Source organism: Selaginella moellendorffii, unplaced genomic scaffold (assembly GCF_000143415.4).
Source record: "Selaginella moellendorffii unplaced genomic scaffold, v1.0 SELMOscaffold_69, whole genome shotgun sequence".
NCBI lineage: Eukaryota > Viridiplantae > Streptophyta > Lycopodiopsida > Selaginellales > Selaginellaceae > Selaginella > Selaginella moellendorffii.
Genome location: NW_003314330.1, coordinates 459,696 through 477,165, shown reverse-complemented (window position 1 = coordinate 477,165; position 17,470 = coordinate 459,696). Strand labels below are relative to the sequence as shown.

The following is a 17,470-nucleotide window of genomic DNA, read 5'->3' as shown; positions in this document are numbered from 1 at the left end:
CAAACAGTTAAATTTAGAATTAAAGGAAGTTATAAAAATGGCTGTTAAGAGATTCATGATGAATGATATACTTAAAAAGACTTCATTTCTAATTAAGGCAAAAAAAAAAAAAACTAAAATAATGATGAAGTTTTGGTTGACACTACATAAAAGCTTGGGATGAAAGAAGTAAATCTAGATTTTCTCTTGAACGCCCATTTTTTAATCGGTTAAAAGTTTTAGAGTATTAGGTTGGGTGAAATCTCTAAAATATCTAAATTTATGAGTTTACATTATGAAGATTCAAGCCATGATTCTAGATAGAAATATCATATAAAGTGATTGGTAGCCCATAGCCATTAATTAAATTTCTGCATCATTATTCATTACTAAATGGAATTTATAATTATCTAAGAAAAACTTTTAGTATATTTTATTTTGAAAAAAAAAGTATGAGTGATTCAAAAAATGAACTTAAGAAAATTATATTTTAACTATTTTTTTTTTCATTCCAGAAACTTATTTCTCAAAATTCATAATGGAAATAATGTTTTGTAGTCTTTCTATTTTAGAATTTTGATGTTTTTATACAAAGTTGTTTATGACATACATAATTTAATTATAGAACTTAACCAAAAAATACATAAAACCATACATTAATAATTTTTATCATAAAAGTTCACTAAGTTTTTAAAATAAAAGAAATACAAATGTATATAATCATTTTTTATTACCTTATTTTTAATATAATACGTACTTAGGCATTCTTTGTCACTTTTAAACATTTTTTTTAATATTTAACATTTATTAAGTTTATAAGAAGCATAGCAAAATTTCTAAAGAAAATTTTATATTTGTGGAGAATGTAAGTGTTGTAAGTTGTTCAGTTAAGTTCTTCTTCTATAATGTATCTCAAAAATATTTTTATCTTTGATATTAATAATTTTCATATAATTATGTAAACGTATAATTATAAAAATCTTACCAAAAAGTTTTTCTGACTGGACAAAATTGGTCACTCTTGAAAAGTATTTCAAACAATTTCTACACAAAATATCCCAAAGAGCACTCTAGCCACCACACAAGATGGAGAACTAAAGCCTAGCCAACCTCCTACATTTCCAGGAGTGAGATCTTTCATCATCACAAAGCGCATTCTTCTCTCTTACACTGTTAAGCATATGAAATCAATCACTCGTGCAAGAGTATTGAGCGAAGATAGGCCTTCTTTTCTTCATATGTAGTGTAGAGCGGCTTGGCAACCCCAGATCTCTTGAAAACCTTGTCCAGGAAGTCTCTCAGGTAAGCATGGTCGGAGATTTTGATGAGAGACGTCGACTCCATGAAGGCAAAATATGAAGCTCCGAAAAAAAACTGCATGAAAGAAAGCAAATACTTAAACCTTTCGATGGCAAAGTCCCAATGCGGAAGGCCCTTACCCTTCTCAATTGTTTTGGTCCAAAGCTGAAGCCAGAAGGAACGGGAGTAAATTCGCCAACACCCTGTAGAGCAACTTAGCACACATATACTTTCGTTTCTCGATTGCCACTTACTTGCGACCTTTGGAACGCGTATATAAGTATCAGTGACGCTCTCTGTGGTTTCCAGTGGTCACCAAGCACAAGCCATCTCTACAAGCACGAAAAAGAAAAAGATTGAATCAATTGTCATTTCAAATAAATGACTTACCCGAAAAAAAGGTAAGAGTATGTGGAATGGAACTCTAATTTTCTTCTTAGTGGGATCAGACGGGGGCTTGCAACGCTTTATGCATGCTTGAGACAGCTCTTTGTTCTCTTTGAGAACGTCCTGGAGAAAAACAAAATGTTTCAGAACTAAAAATGTGTCTGCTTGCTTACCATGCATACGGTCCCAGTCTTAGCTGCCTTGTGCAGTTCTTTAAGCCCCGCTGAGATTTGCTCGCTCAAGGTCCGTGCTAAGAAATTGCGAATGAGATGCGTGACCTGTGAAGACGAGCCATTTTCTAGCTATAATGTGCCTTATGAAGCTACCCTTGTTGACAGATGTTGTCTATCGCGCTCTGGTACAAATGGTTCGAATAACGAGGCTGCATAGAAAGCCTGAAAATTAGCGTCGAAGAGAGGGAAACAAAAGGAGTTACATGAGGCAAATTGGATGAGTGCGGGAATAAACTCCACAAGTGAAAGCTGATAAGCTGATGGGCAGTTCGTAGCTTTTAAACCGTCATCGAAACAACTATCGACCACATCCTCTGCAGCCAATCGTTGATAATCAATAATTAATTGGAAATTACATAGAGTAGCTTACCACCAGCTTGATCAATACACAGCTTTGTATCAACAAATATTTCTCGAAATTGCTCCTGGAAAAAGGCTGCTTGTCAACGAATCATGTAAAGCACAATGAAACGAAAACCATACACAATTGAGTACTCCAAAATCCTTGTCCTCGATCTCATCGCCTTTGGCACAGTACCAGATTAAGACCGATTGCACGATTCCTAGACAGCAGCGGCGCTGTACACCAAGTCAATCAAAAAACTGAGGCGTATACGCGGACATACCACAGTCCTTTTCCCAAGTCTCATAATTGATGTTAAGATCTCCGGCAACAGGATACTTCGTCCAGTCTGCCAATCAACCAACACAATGTCAAGTCAGCCTTCACACCCGTCCAAAAAGTACCTATGGAGTCTAGAACACTGTTGGCCCATACGACTCTCTTATCAGGCGGAGGAGGTGGCGGTGGAGGTTCCATAGGAAGAGGATTTCCCTCGCTGTCCACTGCAAACACAAGTCACGCCAACAATACAAGGCCAGCTTAAGCACTGAATTACCAGCTGGGGCCAGTGGAGTTTCTGTTTTTTGTGCAGGTGGGGCTTCGGTAGGAGGAGGTTGACCTTGAGCAGTTTCTACAAAGAGGAAAACCAAAAACAATGAGCAAAAACGTTTTTAAGGAAAAGAAAGAATGCTGACAAACCTGAAGGAGTTTCAGTAAGCTGTTCTAGTTCTTCTGGTTTTTTCTCTTCTTCTTCTTGTTTTTTGGGAAAGAAATCCTTGATGACCGGAGCTGGCTTTCCCTCGTGGTAAACAGTGAAGGACTCGGGCCCTCCTGAAATATGACATCTTAACGTCAGCATGATGAAGGACAGAAAAAACAAACGGCCGATCTTTTACTTGAGCATTCGACTTCCACTTGAGCACCATCTTGTAGAGTCTTGTTGATAATCAAGTCGGGGTGAAACACCTCTCCTCCCTATTAAGCAGTGAAATGAGAAAGAATTTAAAGATCTTACACGACTTACCATGGATCGCACAGCTTGAGGCACATATTTCGCAGGAACATCACCTGAGAGAGGGAAGAAATCCATGAATAACAAAGAATTCTTCCCAAATTCTCGCTTGCCTGTGTTGTAGGCCATGCGCGCACACGCCGCATGCGCGAGCCAGCGCAGTCGCTGGGATCCGAGACCGCAACCCACCGAAACCGTCCATTCCCGGAAATCAAACTCATTGATCCGCTCCTTAAGTAGCACCTGATAGAAATCGATATTCACTCCAGCGAAGAAGAAGAAGAAGAAGAGCAAGAGCGCTTACCTGAACGATCATCCTATTCTACCTTCAGCCTAACCTAGCCCTAAAGTTTCTCGTTATAACGGTTTCGTTTAGGAGTGGTGTGAAAGGCTTCGCTCCTTCTTGATGATCCTCCTTTGAGCGCTCGAGCGATTCCACTCCGGGCGATCGAAGGATGGGGTCTGGAACAGTGGCGCTCGGCGTCTTAGGTAAGAATCCAGTCCCACATTGCGAGATTTCGATCTCATTCCGCGATATTTCGGTGACCTCGCAGGAAATATCACGGCGATGATCATGTTCTTCTCCCCGCTGTAAGCATCGCTTCCAGATCTCTCGTATCTCGGGCTCCATTCCCCTAAATCGATCTTGTTTCTTCGCTGCTTTCCAGGCCGACATTCTCGATCATCTACAAACAAAAGGATACCGGGCGGTTCTCGGCGTTTCCCTATGTGTGTACACTCATGAATTGCTTGCTCTGGTTCTTCTATGGCCTGCCGATCATCAGCGAGAACAACATCCTCGTCCTCACGATCAACGGGGCCGGCATTGTGATTGAGGCGGTTTATCTAGTCATCTTTATCTACTACGCGGCATGGCCTGTCAAGGTACGCTCCATAGCTCGAGTTCTTCTTTGTTTCTCTTTCTTTGCAACTTTGCTTTGTTCTTGAGCTTATGGTTTTCCTACAGACTCAAGTTTTGCGGAGTCTTGTGTTTGTGATCTTCTTTTGTGCGATCACTTTCGCCATCACGCTGGGAGCGTTTGAGGGCGACGACAGGACAACGTTTCTGGGATCAATCAACGTGATAATCAACACGATGATGTATGCAGCACCGCTGTCGGTTATGGTAAAACACTCACAAAAGCTGAGCTTAAGATTCACACAAAACAAACAAACAAGGTGATTAAAACAAATTCTCTGGCGATTTTCTCTCGGTCTTGTGGATCTCGCTCACTTTGCTTCTCTTTCTCCTCTCCAGAAAATGGTGATCGAAACCAAGAGCGTGGAGTACATGCCTTTCATGCTTTCGTTGTGTAGCTTTGTCAACGCTACAATCTGGGCATTGTATGGTATTCTCAAGCAAGACAAGTTCATTATCGTGAGTATCTTCGAGCGTCAATTCCATCTGGAGTTAACTTTTCGTATCGTTTTTCGTTTAGATTCCAAACGGACTGGGAGTGCTTCTAGGCGCACTCCAGCTCGGCCTCTACGCAAAGTACCGTAAATACAAGACGCCTCCGGCCTCACTAACAGAAGGAATCGCTGCCGCGTACACAACCGAGGGAGCAACAGCGACGGACCTCTCGGACATCATAACTCGAGGAACCACAGATCTTTCGGAGGCCATCTCCACCTCGGCAGGCACTGCAGGTAGAATTCTACCTTCTCCTCCCGCGGCAATGCCTGGTGCTCCACCGACGACAGCGGCAGCCAAACACATTCACTCCGAAAGCCTCAAGGTCGAGATCATGGGAGGCAGAAAAGACGAGATCAAACCGAGCCATCGGCTGATGAAGGCACCATCGGCTCCGGATCCAGTCGTCTCCAGGCCTGACTACGCTAGAACAGCGTCAGCTCCAGCTCCGCAGCCTCCTCCATCGACTCAAACTCAAGCTCCAGGCTTGAAGCCAGTTCCAACGTTCAAAGTTTCGCCTCCATCGCCATCGCCACCGCCACCTCCAGAGGAAGCTCAGCAGCCTTCAACAGCGGTAGAAGCGCTAAGTGGTGTAGCCAAAGTTATGGAGGCCGTCAAGGAAGCTCCAAAGACTTTCAAGGACGCGGTGTTGAAGGAAACTCCTCCTCCTCCCGCCGTTCTTCCCAAGATCAAGGAGACCGTCTCCGTGGTCACTCCCAAGATCAAGGAGCTGGCGAGGGAGGTTACGTCCAAGGTTGCTCCATCCGGCAGGGATCAACCGACCAAAGCTCCGGACGAGGTGGCTGACGAGGCGAAAGCCCGGAAAGACCAAGAGGAAGCTTTCGCGAGGATGAAAGCTCAAGAAGAGCAGAAGAGAGCAGACGAGCTGCGGAGGCTCCAGGAGGCTTTTGACGAAGAGGAATACGGGGCTGAATTGGAAACCATCTTTCTGTGATGGAGGGATTTGGGTGATTTAACTTAGCTTGAAGGTTTCTCAGTTTTAAGTAGCTGCATGATTGATTGATGAAATGATTATTTGTGATTCTCACTGCGCTGTTATTCTTTGCAGCCACATCCCAACTTTTTTGAAAGAAAATAATGGTGGCAAATTGATCTTGAATGTACTACAAAAAGTCTCACAACGTGGAAAATATGACCAAGTGAAAAGTGATTTATTTCATCTAGTCATAAATGGCATAAGAGGTCACTACAAACAATGTGTAGTCGGAATTCACTGCTAAAATGTACAAATGAGTTGACAAACTGAGAAGTTATGAAATCTCTTTATATACAACCAAACAATCTTCATAGCCCATGACAAGTGGCATACATTTGAGATAAGGTTGCTAACCTAAGTTCCCACAATCTGAGTGAGAGACCCTTGAGCTATTTGGCTATGGAAGATTTCTTGTGGAAGATTCTATGTTCTTGTGGTGTGTTTTTGGTTGTTTGGCTGCTCGCTCCTGCTGCGAGGAGCCTGTGGCACGCCTGGAGATTCCGCTGCTTCTACGCCAAGCAGGGCATTCCAGGGCCTCCATTCCGATTGATCGTCGGCAACATCCCCGAGATTCACAAGCTCTTCAACTCGGTGCCAAAGTTTGAGACCAGCTTCCACGCCGCGACCAAGTTCAGGGTTATTCCGGACCTTGCTACATTCCAGCAAACTTATGGTATCACTCCTCTCTGTTTGTTGTTTGCTCAACACAAGAAAAAAGAAGTCTTTTCTGGTTCTTGAAGTTCCCTTCATCTGATCGATCACCATATTGTTACAGGGAGAATCTCAGTTCACGAGCTTGGCTCCACGACTCGAATCCTGGTGGCTGATACCGAGCTCGTGAAGCAAGTTCTTATGTCTCGATCCTCTTCCTACATCAAGGCCGATTTGTCTCGCCAGATCCTCAGAGCCGTTGTTGGCAGAGGTGTTGTTGTCACCGACGGAGATTTCTGGAGACAGCAGCGCAAGATTCTCAATCCCGCATTCAAGCTTGCATACTTGAAGGTGATACCCATGAATACAAAATCCGATTTTTCTAATGTTTCTCCGATTCTTCTACAGGGATTGATGCGGCATATGTCTGGTGCTGGAGAAGATCTGGCCAGGAAATGGAGCTCGAGAGAGACGACGAGAATCGATGCTCACAGAGAGATGGCGGCTCTAACCTTGGACGTGATCACAAGAGCGTCGTTTGGAGCAACCATTGGAGGCACCAACACTGGTTACGCTGCTTTCGAGTGCTTGGACAGGCTTCTCTCTACGGGACTGCTCTACCTGAACAGCTACAAGCGGCTTATACCTGGATACAGGTGATCGTTCACGAGCAAAACTTTCGAAAAAAAGTCGATTTTTTCTCTGAAAACTTGGTTGTGATGAAATAGTTTCCTGCCAACACGGGAGAATCTCCACCTCAGGCGCAGTGAGCAATACGTGAACACGCTGCTGCGGGATATAATTCGCAACCGCTGGGCCGAAAAGACCAGAAATCCTGACGAGAACGGCAAGCCTGTGTATGATCTCCTCGACATGATGCTCGAGGCCGTGGAGAACAAGTCGCCAACGATGACAATGGACCAGCTCTTGGACGAGTGCAAGACAATCTTCTTTGCGGGTCACTCCACCACCGCATTGACGCTCACTTGGTCACTGATCATGCTCTCGGTCCACCAGGAGTGGCAGCAGCGTGCCAGGGACGAGATCTTCGCAGCGCACAAACGGTGTGGAGGTCGTGATCTAAGTGCCGAAGATCTCTCAAGCCTCGAAGTTGTAAGTTCTCTATAGCGTTCTTGCAGCTCCATTTTACTAAATCTCCTGTTTGATCTGAAGGTTGGCTGGATCATCCACGAGGTTCTTCGACTCTTCCCTCCGGTTTCGACCGTGACGAGACAGTGCCATCAAGCCCACGAAATCGGGGAGTTCTCCATACTTCCGGGAACTCTAGTCTTGTGTCCGCTGGCTCTGCTGCTCCAAAGCAAAGAAGATTGGGGGGACGATGTCTCCGAGTTTAATCCCGAGCGTTTCATCAACAAGAAAACCAAGGACATATCCGAGTTCGTGGCTTTCGGAGCGGGGCCGCGGATGTGTCTTGGCATGAACTTTGCATTGATCGAGGCAAGGCTGCTCCTCTCGCTGCTGCTCGCCAAGTTTTCCTTCACGCTCGCTGAGGATTACGTCCACGCTCCCGGAAGTCCTGTCAGTATGAAACCAGTATATGGTGCTCCTCTACTTGTGAAGAAGCTGTAGAAAAAGATCTGGAAAACTTTATCTGGAACGATTTGCCAAGCTTTAAGGTTTTGAGAAGGTTTATACTTGTGGTTGCCCTATATCCATCTGTTGGGCGATTGAAGGAGAGGGATGGCTTGCGTATCTCTGTCTTGGTGAGTGCTTCTTCATGATTTTTCTTCACATTATACAAAGAGAAAAGAGAAGCAAAGATTCAAAGACCATGGCTGTGGTTGTTTCTCTTTTCCTTTTCTTCCTTTCGGGCCTACTTTCATGTGTGTCTCTTTTCTTTATTTTTTCTTTTTTTCGGGGACGATCCTGGTTGGTTGATTTGACGTTGCTGTCATGGCCGCTTCAACCCCACCACCACCTCCGCCGCCCCCACCACCACCGCTGCTGCCGCCGCCGCCGCCACCGGCTGCTGCTCAATTTCTCGTGGCTTCCACAGAGAAGGTGGAGAAATTCAGTGGCACGAATTTCTTCACATGGGCGACAAGAATCAGGCTGATCCTCTCTGCGAAACGAGCGTGGAACATCGTTGATAGGACTGAGCCTCGTCCCGCTGAGCAGACGCTACAATCAGATTGGGATTTTCGCAATCAGCAAGCCATCACCGTCATTGGCTTGGGATTGAGCGATGAATTCTTGCCGCTGATTGATCTCACCAAGACCGCTACTGAAATCTGGACGTCGCTTCGCACGATCTCCAGATTTTCTCTCGGTCTTGTGGATCTCACTCACTTCACTTCTCTTTCTCCTCTCCAGAAAATGGTGATCGAAACCAAGAGCGTGGAATACATGCCTTTCATGCTCTCGTTGTGTTGACAAAGCTACAATCTGGGCATTGTATGGTATTCTCAAGCAAGACAAGTTCATTATCGTGAGTATCTTCGAGCGTTAACTCCATCTGGAGCTAACATTTCGTATCGTTTTTCGTTTAGATTCCAAACGGACTGGGAGTGCTTCTAGGTGCACTCCAGCTCGGCCTCTACGCAAAGTACCGTAAATACAAGACGCCTCCGGCCTCACTAACAGAGGGAATCGCTGCCGCGTACACAACCGAGGGAGCAACAGCGACGGACCTCTCGGACATCATAACTCGAGGAACCACAGATCTTTCGGAGGCCATCTCCAAAGGAGCAACCTCGGCAGGCACTGCAGGTAGAATTCTACCGTCTCCTCCTGCGGAAATGCCTGGTGCTCCACCGACGACAGCGGCAGCCAAACACGTTCACTCCGAAAGCCTCAAGGTCGAGATCATGGGAGGCAGAAAAGACGAGATCAAACCGAGCCATCGTCTGATGAAGGCACCATCGGCTCCGGATCCAGTCGTCTCCAGGCCTGACTACGCTAGAACAGCGTCAGCTCCAGCTCCGCAGCCTCCTCCATCGACTCAAACTCAAGCTCCAGGCTTGAAGCCAGTTCCAACGTTCAAAGTTTCGCCTCCATCGCCACCGCCACCGCCACCGCCACCTCCAGAGGAAGCTCAGCAGCCTTCAACAGCGGTGGAAGCTCTAAGTGGTGTAGCCAAAGTTATAGAGGCCGTCAAGGAAGCTCCAAAGACTTTCAAGGACGCGGTGTTGAAGGAAACTCCTCCTCCTCCCGCCGTTCTTCCCAAGATCAAGGAGACCGTCTCCGTGGTCACTCCCAAGATCAAGGAGCTGGCGAGGGAGGTTACGTCCAAGGTTGCTCCGTCCGGCAGGGATCAACCGACCAAAGCTCCGGACGAGGTGGCTGACGAGGCGAAAGCCCGGAAAGACCAAGAGGAAGCTTTCGCGAGGATGAAAGTTCAAGAAGAGCAGAAGAGAGCAGACGAGCTGCGGAGGCTCCAGGAGGCTTTTGACGAAGAGGAATACGGGGCTGAATTGGAGACCATCTTTCTGTGATGGAGGGATTTGGGTGATTTAACTTAGCTTGAAGGTTTCTCAGTTTTAAGTAGCTGCATGATTGATTGATGAAATGATTTTTTGTGATTCTCACAGCACTGTTCTTCTTTGCAGACATATCCCAACTTTTTTGAAAGAAAATAATGGTGGCAAATTGATCTTGAATGTACTACGAAAAGTCTCACAACGTGGAAAATATGACAAGTGAAAAGTGATCTATTTCATCTAGTCATAAATGGCATAAGAGGTCACTACAAACAATGTGTAGTTGGAATTCACTGCTAAAATGTACAAATGAGTTGACAAACTGAGAAGTTATGAAATCTCTTTATATACAACCAAACATAGCCCATGACAAGTGGCATACATTTGAGATAAGGTTGCTAACCTAAGTTCCCACAATCTAACTATTTGGCTATGGAAGATTTCTTGTGGAAGATTCTATGTTCTTGTGGTGTGTTTTTGGTTGTTTGGCTGCTCGCTCCTGCTGCGAGGAGCCTGTGGCACGCCTGGAGATTCCGCTGCTTCTACGCCAAGCAGGGCATTCCAGGGCCTCCATTCCGATTGATCGTCGGCAACATCCCCGAGATTCACAAGCTCTTCAACTCGGTGCCAAAGTTTGAGACCAGCTTCCACGCCGCGACCAAGTTCAGGGTTATTCCGGACCTTGCTACATTCCAGCAAACTTATGGTATCACTCCTCTCTGTTTGTTGTTTGCTCAACACAAGAAAAAAGAAGTCTTTTCTGGTTCTTGAAGTTCCCTTCATCTGATCGATCACCATATTGTTACAGGGAGAATCTCAGTTCACGAGCTTGGCTCCACGACTCGAATCCTGGTGGCTGATACCGAGCTCGTGAAGCAAGTTCTTATGTCTCGATCCTCTTCCTACATCAAGGCCGATTTGTCTCGCCAGATCCTCAGAGCCGTTGTTGGCAGAGGTGTTGTTGTCACCGACGGAGATTTCTGGAGACAGCAGCGCAAAATTCTCAATCCCGCATTCAAGCTTGCATACTTGAAGGTGATACCCATGAATACAAAATCCGATTTTTCTAATGTTTCTCCGATTCTTCTACAGGGATTGATGCGGCATATGTCTGGTGCTGGAGAAGATCTGGCCAGGAAATGGAGCTCGAGAGAGACGACGAGAATCGATGCTCACAGAGAGATGGCGGCTCTAACCTTGGACGTGATCACAAGAGCGTCGTTTGGAGCAACCATTGGAGGCACCAACACTGGTTACGCTGCTTTCGAGTGCTTGGACAGGCTTCTCTCTACGGGACTGCTCTACATGAACAGCTACAAGCGGCTTATACCTGGATACAGGTGATCGTTCACGAGCAAAACTTTCGAAAAAAAGTCGATTTTTTCTCTGAAAACTTGGTTGTGATGAAATAGTTTCCTGCCAACACGGGAGAATCTCCACCTCCGGCGCAGTGAGCAATACGTGAACACGCTGCTGCGAGATATAATTCGCAACCGCTGGGCCGAAAAGACCAGAAATCCTGACGAGAACGGCAAGCCTGTGTATGATCTCCTCGACATGATGCTCGAGGCCGTGGAGAACAAGTCGCCAACGATGACAATGGACCAGCTCCTGGACGAGTGCAAGACAATCTTCTTTGCGGGTCACTCCACCACCGCATTGACGCTCACTTGGTCACTGATCATGCTCTCGGTCCACCAGGAGTGGCAGCAGCGTGCCAGGGACGAGATCTTCGCAGCGCACAAACGGTGTGGAGGTCGTGATCTAAGTGCCGAAGATCTCTCAAGCCTCGAAGTTGTAAGTTCTCTATAGTGTTCTTGCAGCTCCATTTTACTAAATCTCCTGTTTGATCTGAAGGTTGGCTGGATCATCCACGAGGTTCTTCGACTCTTCCCTCCGGCTTCGACCGTGACGAGACAGTGCCATCAAGCCCACGAAATCGGGGAGTTCTCCATACTTCCGGGAACTCTAGTCTTGTGTCCACTGGCTCTGCTGCTCCAAAGCAAAGAAGATTGGGGGGACGATGTCTCCGAGTTTAATCCCGAGCGTTTCATCAACAAGAAAACCAAGGACATATCCGAGTTCATGGCTTTCGGAGCGGGGCCGCGGATGTGTCTCGGCATGAACTTCGCATTGATCGAGGCAAGGCTGCTCCTCTCGCTGCTGCTCGCCAAGTTTTCCTTCACGCTCGCTGAGGATTACGTCCACGCTCCCGGAAGTCCTGTCAGTATGAAACCAGTATATGGTGCTCCTCTACTTGTGAAGAAGCTGTAGAAAAAGATCTGGAAAACTTTATCTGGAAAGATTTGCCAAGCTTTAAGGTTTTGAGAAGGTTTATGTTGTGTGGTGTTTGCCCTATATCCATCTGTTGGGCGATTGAAGAAGAGGGATGGCTTGCGTATCTCTGTCTTGGTGAGTGCTCCTTCATGATTTTTCTTCGCATTATACAAAGAGAAAAGAGAAACAAAGATTCAAAGACCATGGCTGTGGTTGTTTCTCTTTTCCTTTTCTTCCTTTCGGGTCTTCATGCGTATCTCACAGTCTCTTTTCTTTATTTTTTCTTTTTTGTCTTTTTTTTTTTCGAAGCTTGAGCCAAGCGTCTCTGTCCGGTTCACGGGGTTCCACTCCCACAAAGAATCCAATCATCTTACGCTCCGATGAAAGCAGCTCTAGCAGACGGTAATGATCGTGTCACTGTGGATTTTTGTTCTCTTTTGATCTTGTTGTCTTGCAATTGATTTGATTGATTGGTGTTCTTGTTCTATAGAACTTTGCTGCTTCAGTCGAGCGGATTGGCATCTCTGGCTGCTATTTTCAACTTCAGGTATTCATCTTTTGTTCATCTTTCGATGAGAGGCTAGAAAAAATTTCCAAAAACCCAGTGGAACACGACCTGACTATCTTGGAGTACAAAAAAATCCGCCGTCCCTTGCGCTGTGCCCTCCAACTCCGAATTGCATTTCAACCTCTGAAGAAGCAAACGATCCATCTCACTACGTACCTCCGTGGTAATAAAATCAACTCTTTTTTTTTCCTTTTTTCTTGGCTTATGGGAAACGTGGTGACAGGACGTATAATCCAGAAGATGGACGTGGAAGAAAAAACCCCGCCACCAGAGAGCAGGCCATGAAAGAGCTTCTCGCTGTTGTAAGCTTCTAAGAATTGTTTTTTGTTCAAAAATTCTATTTTTTCTTTCAGATATCTTCAACCAAGCCGGAAAACTATACTCCAAACATCGTCAAGAACACTGACGATTACGTCTACGTTGAGTATCAATCTCCCTATCTGGGTGTAAGTTTTTTTTCTTTTTTTTTCTCGGAGTTTGGTTTCACGCTATAATTTTATTTTTTTTTCCTTCCAGTTTGTAGACGATGTCGAGTTTTGGTTCCCGCCTGGGAATCGATCGCTGGTTGAGTACAGGTCGGCTTCTCGCGTGGGATCGTCGGATTTCGATGCTAATCGCAAGAGAATCAGAGTAAGCGCACTCTTCTATTAGTTTGGTGGAAATCTAGTTTTGTGGACTAACTTGAAGAACACCTCACAGGCTTTGCGAAAGGCGCTGGAGAAGAAAGGCTGGCAATCGATTGGCTTCTAAGAATATAAAACTTCCAAACCTCCGCGACCACTGCTCCAAATGGCGCGACCAACTTTCCGCAATAATTTACTCCACAGCTGATCTCTCCCAATGATTCTGTGCTTTTGGAACTTTACTGTTTCCTGCACTGACTCAATCAAACGTAGTCTCCAGCGATCCATATCCAAACTTGTGACAATTAAAATCTCTCAATCTCTCTTTTCCTTCCTTATGTTTCTTCTTCTCTGCGCCGTGTCGGTGGCTTTCCAGATTTTTTCTCGACAGAAACAGTGAAAAAAATAAATATCACGAAGAAAACAACGAAACATGGCAGGCATTGATATATAAGCATACACATCACAAACCACGACAGGCATTGGTTTAGTGGATAGAAAAATTTGGCATAAGATTGCACGTCCACTTCGCATAAATTAGAGCCCCTCCAACGGCCATGGGATCAGTCCGTACTTCTGCGAGCAGAGAGAATTGAGCCGTCCGTACAGGACCACACACGCGGCAAGACGCGAGCCCCTTTGGTATATTCGCTGGCCGTGTGGATTGAGGAAGGCTAGCTTAGTATTTTCCTCCTCGTCGCGAGAGAGAGAGAGAGAGAGAGAGAGAGAGAGCGCGCGAGCTCCAGGGATATGGCGCTCACATTGGCGCCTGGCGGGAGGGCGCGGCCATCGAATTTAGATCCGCTGCTCAGGTAGGAGCGAAGAATCCGCTGGGGTTTTTCTAGCTTTTAGTGCTGCCGATCGATATTTCCGGGCTTCCGGGAGAAATGCGGGCGCTGTGAAGCTGGGAGCGTGATTCGTGCCCAGTAAGGCGGGATTTCGCGGCCGGTGGCAAGGCGGATCGATGGGATTGCTCACGGGGTTGCTTTTCGGGGTAATAGTCGGGATAGGATTGGTAGCAGGATGGTGCTTTGCAATGCGCTGCCGGAGCAAGCAACGTATCGCCAAGGTTTGTTTCGTTTGGCTGGAGTAGCAAATTTATGCGCTATCTTCTTTTCTTCCAGGCTGCGAATATCAAGCTACTAGGGAAAATGTCTCAAGACGAAGTGAAGAAACTTCTATACGATGCCTTCCCCCCGTGGGTGATCTTTCCAGAGTTTGAGCGCGTAAGTGGATTTCTAGTAGCGATAGTTTCTTGTCTTTAGGCCTCGCTTCTAAACTTTTCTCGTCGCAGGTGAAATGGATGAACAAGCAACTCGAGAAAGTCTGGCCTTACGTTGCAGGAGTAAGTTGGTCCTTCCTTCGTCTCTATCTGAGTCTTAAACTATATGTTTGTTTTCCAGGCCGCACAAGAGATCATCCGGGAGTCCGTGGAGCCGGTTCTGGAGCAATACCGGCCGATTGGCATTTCTTCTTTGAAATTTGACAAGCTCTCCCTCGGACGCCTGCCACCGCAAATCGAAGGTGACTCGTGACTTTGTATCGTTTGGTTTTTAGAAAACTGGATGCAGGCATAAGGATCCAGACGCTAAAACCGGGTCAAATCACGATGGACATGGACTTTCGTTGGAATGGCGATGCAAGTATCATTCTGGGGATTCAGACACTCGTCGGAGCCAGCTTACCTGTACAGGTATGGAACGAGATAGAGAAGTTTCACCTCGCACTAAATTTTCTCCTCCTTCGACCAGTTAAAAAACCTCAAATTTTTTGCGACTATTAGAGTGATTTTCCAGCTTTCGGAAAATATACCTTGTATTTCAGCCGTCGTTGTGGCACTGCTAGCCAAGGTAATGTATCCTTGAGTCTCTTTTTTCGCCATCACTGTGTCACGCTCAACTTTTTTTTACCATGCAGCCGAAACCAGAAGTTAAGTACACTCTGAAGGTGATTGGTGGAAGCTTGACAGGAGTTCCTGGCCTCGCAGACATGATAAAGGTTCCGTGCTTCGAGGAAAGCTGCCATTCAAACTTTCGGGGCATTGCTTTTTACAGGATTTGGTCGAGGATGCTATTACGGATCAGTTAGAGTGGCCTCACAGGAGAGTGATACCCATTGGAGGACTTCCTGTTGACATAAGGTACACGTTTCACGTTGCTTTTAACGGCAGTCTTACGTTTTCTTTCGCTTCAGCGACCTCGAGCTGAAACTTCAAGGCCGGCTTACAGTTGGAGTGATAAAGGCCAATTCCTTGAAAAACATGGAAATGTTTGGAAGGTCTGATCCGTATGTGGTTGCGTACGTGCGGCCCCTCTTCAAGTTCAAAACCAAGGTTGTCAATAATAACCTGAATCCCGAGTGGAATGAAGAGTTCAACTTCGATATCGAAGACCATGAGACCCAGCTCCTCACCTTACAGGTACCTGTTACTTTCTTCAGGCTCGAGCTACACATTTCTTGTTGTGTGTAGGTTTATGACGAAGACGTTGGTCAAAAGGATGCTCTGCTGGGAATAGTTTCCTATCGCGTAGCCAAACTTTTGCCAGAGGAAACGAAGGAGGAAGTCCTTGATCTACTTCCATCACTGGACAAGATGAACGTACGCGACAAGAAAGACCGAGGCACCATCACTGTCCGGGTAAGCTATTAGAAACTCAGCTAGCTTTTTTCGGTACCTGGTTTAGCTAAGCCAGCGCTTTCCTCTGTCCGAGCAGCTGAAATACCACGTCTACACGCCGGAGGAACAGAAAGCGGCGATGGAGATGGAGAAGAAGTTCCTGGAAGAGAAGCAAAAGGCAAAAGAGGCTGGAATGATTGGGAGCACGATGGATGCTGTGGGAGGTGGACTGACAAAGGCCGGGAAGTTTGTTGGGAAAACGGTGTCGACCCCGTTTGGAGGAGGCGGCTCGAGGAAGGCTAAAAGTCCTGCTCACGAGAATGGAATCGTGAGGTAATGTGTGACCAAATCTCTCTTCTTTAGCGTCTAACTTTTCAGGCTGAATGGTGTCCATGCGTCGTTTGCAATTTGCTCGACTGCTTTTTGTGTTTTATAGCCACAGACTAGATCATCTTGTCTCGTTTTTTTGTTTTCTCTCTTCTTTTCTCCATTTTCTGTCTGTATATTAACAAAGAAAGATCCCCAGATCCTAGACCTTTTGATAATTGCTGAATTACATTTGGGTTTTTGTTTTTCCTTGTTCAGAGCTGGAGGCCCCATTTCCGTGTCCAAATGGTTCAATCACTGGAAGAAAGGAGGCAAAGTGCAATCTACCATGTAACTATACATATTTTGTGTGAATATTTTTGTGATAGACAAAACAAAACCAAAGCTTGTAGCTTGAAATGTGGGGTTTGACTATGCTTGACTGGAAGGTATGGTCCTCACCGGTGACACCAACTTACATGACCCGATGGCCTTTGACACCTTTGGCCATGCTTGTTGCTGAAATCACAGCATTGACCCACAAAAACACACTAACTGTCTTTTGGAGTGTGCTTACCTTTGCTGCTCTCATAGGCAAATATCCCTTTGAAGGGCAAGTCATCCACTGCAAAGAGACAAAGGTTGGATCACCTGTACCACCCAAAGAACGACACAATGAGGCGTTCCTCTCTATCAAGTTTCTGAACTTAGCGATGAAAACCCTCTTTCTTTTCCCGTCCTTCTGAATGTTCTACAGTCTGAAGTACTTGTACGTTTGTATTACCTTCTGTTCTTGTTTCGCTGTCTCTAGTGGGGCATGTTTCATAGAAAACTTCTGATGCATCGCAATCATCCACCTTTGAATGTCTCCATGCACAAAGAGCGAAAAGAGGAGAGAGGGAGATAGACGAGGAAGAACAGATAGCCATGCCTTGGATATCTCAATCAATCTGGAACTTCACAACTGCCATAGAGCTGTGGCTCCCTAATTCGATCTCAATGTCAATCTTCGAGGAACATGACACACAAACAAACTTGCGTAATGTCTAGGCCTTCAAACTTTCAGAAGCTTCTCTTCTCTTTTTTATTTCATTTCTTTGCTTCTCTTTCTTTCTCGTCGTCCCTTGATCAGCAGTTGACTCTCAAGCACAAACGGAACAATTTGATATAAATTGGTCAAAACAGTCATTCAGTACTTTAGGCTTTTCGGATTGAAATTTTGTTGCCGGCTATGCTAGACATAGGCCAGGCTTTCTAGAACAGCGAAACGAGCAAATGGTCAGATTTGTAAGATCACATAGCAGCGGAAGACGTGACACGGCAT

The 17,470-nt window shown here is 45.9% G+C and overlaps 5 protein-coding genes across 6 annotated transcripts; 4 read left to right on the top strand and 1 right to left on the bottom strand.

Moving 5' to 3' along the window:
- Positions 1-1,081: 1,081 nt before the first annotated feature.
- Positions 1,082-3,100, bottom strand: LOC9653826. Its single transcript, XM_024659535.1, has 13 exons — positions 2,941-3,100; positions 2,798-2,872; positions 2,646-2,744; positions 2,525-2,590; positions 2,382-2,461; positions 2,269-2,323; positions 2,102-2,212; positions 1,992-2,047; positions 1,839-1,943; positions 1,669-1,788; positions 1,533-1,610; positions 1,419-1,481; positions 1,082-1,353 (listed from the first exon to the last, which is right to left on the bottom strand). The coding sequence occupies exons 1-13, from the start codon at positions 3,098-3,100 to the stop codon at positions 1,171-1,173; spliced, it is 1,251 nt and encodes a 416-aa protein (XP_024515303.1). The 3' UTR covers positions 1,082-1,170.
- A 2,924-nt stretch (positions 3,101-6,024) lies between these two features.
- Positions 6,025-7,985, top strand: LOC9653824 (cytokinin hydroxylase). Its single transcript, XM_024659487.1, has 5 exons — positions 6,025-6,337; positions 6,440-6,666; positions 6,724-6,971; positions 7,044-7,428; positions 7,489-7,985. The coding sequence occupies exons 1-5, from the start codon at positions 6,064-6,066 to the stop codon at positions 7,903-7,905; spliced, it is 1,551 nt and encodes a 516-aa protein (XP_024515255.1). The 5' UTR covers positions 6,025-6,063; the 3' UTR covers positions 7,906-7,985.
- A 2,173-nt stretch (positions 7,986-10,158) lies between these two features.
- Positions 10,159-12,096, top strand: LOC112340730 (cytokinin hydroxylase-like). Its single transcript, XM_024659658.1, has 5 exons — positions 10,159-10,461; positions 10,564-10,790; positions 10,848-11,095; positions 11,168-11,552; positions 11,613-12,096. The coding sequence occupies exons 1-5, from the start codon at positions 10,188-10,190 to the stop codon at positions 12,027-12,029; spliced, it is 1,551 nt and encodes a 516-aa protein (XP_024515426.1). The 5' UTR covers positions 10,159-10,187; the 3' UTR covers positions 12,030-12,096.
- On the top strand, positions 12,087-13,561 carry LOC9653823. Of its 2 annotated transcripts, none has more exons than XM_024659659.1 (8): positions 12,087-12,167; positions 12,342-12,434; positions 12,523-12,579; positions 12,638-12,760; positions 12,824-12,902; positions 12,954-13,046; positions 13,117-13,230; positions 13,300-13,561. In XM_024659659.1, the coding sequence occupies exons 1-8, from the start codon at positions 12,145-12,147 to the stop codon at positions 13,348-13,350; spliced, it is 633 nt and encodes a 210-aa protein (XP_024515427.1). In that variant the 5' UTR covers positions 12,087-12,144; the 3' UTR covers positions 13,351-13,561. The 2 variants fall into 2 exon arrangements, with proteins under 2 accessions (XP_024515427.1, XP_002985729.2); XM_002985683.2 differs by having other exon boundaries at positions 12,090-12,167; positions 12,638-12,763.
- Positions 13,562-13,882: 321 nt separating this feature from the next.
- On the top strand, positions 13,883-16,566 carry LOC9653822 (synaptotagmin-5). The gene is made up of 12 exons (XM_002985682.2): positions 13,883-14,292; positions 14,348-14,449; positions 14,518-14,568; positions 14,627-14,747; positions 14,795-14,916; positions 14,975-15,073; positions 15,141-15,221; positions 15,278-15,363; positions 15,417-15,642; positions 15,694-15,861; positions 15,938-16,173; positions 16,426-16,566. Exons 1-12 carry the CDS (start codon positions 14,188-14,190, stop codon positions 16,499-16,501), a joined length of 1,473 nt encoding a protein of 490 aa, XP_002985728.2. The 5' UTR covers positions 13,883-14,187; the 3' UTR covers positions 16,502-16,566.
- Positions 16,567-17,470: the final 904 nt, after the last annotated feature.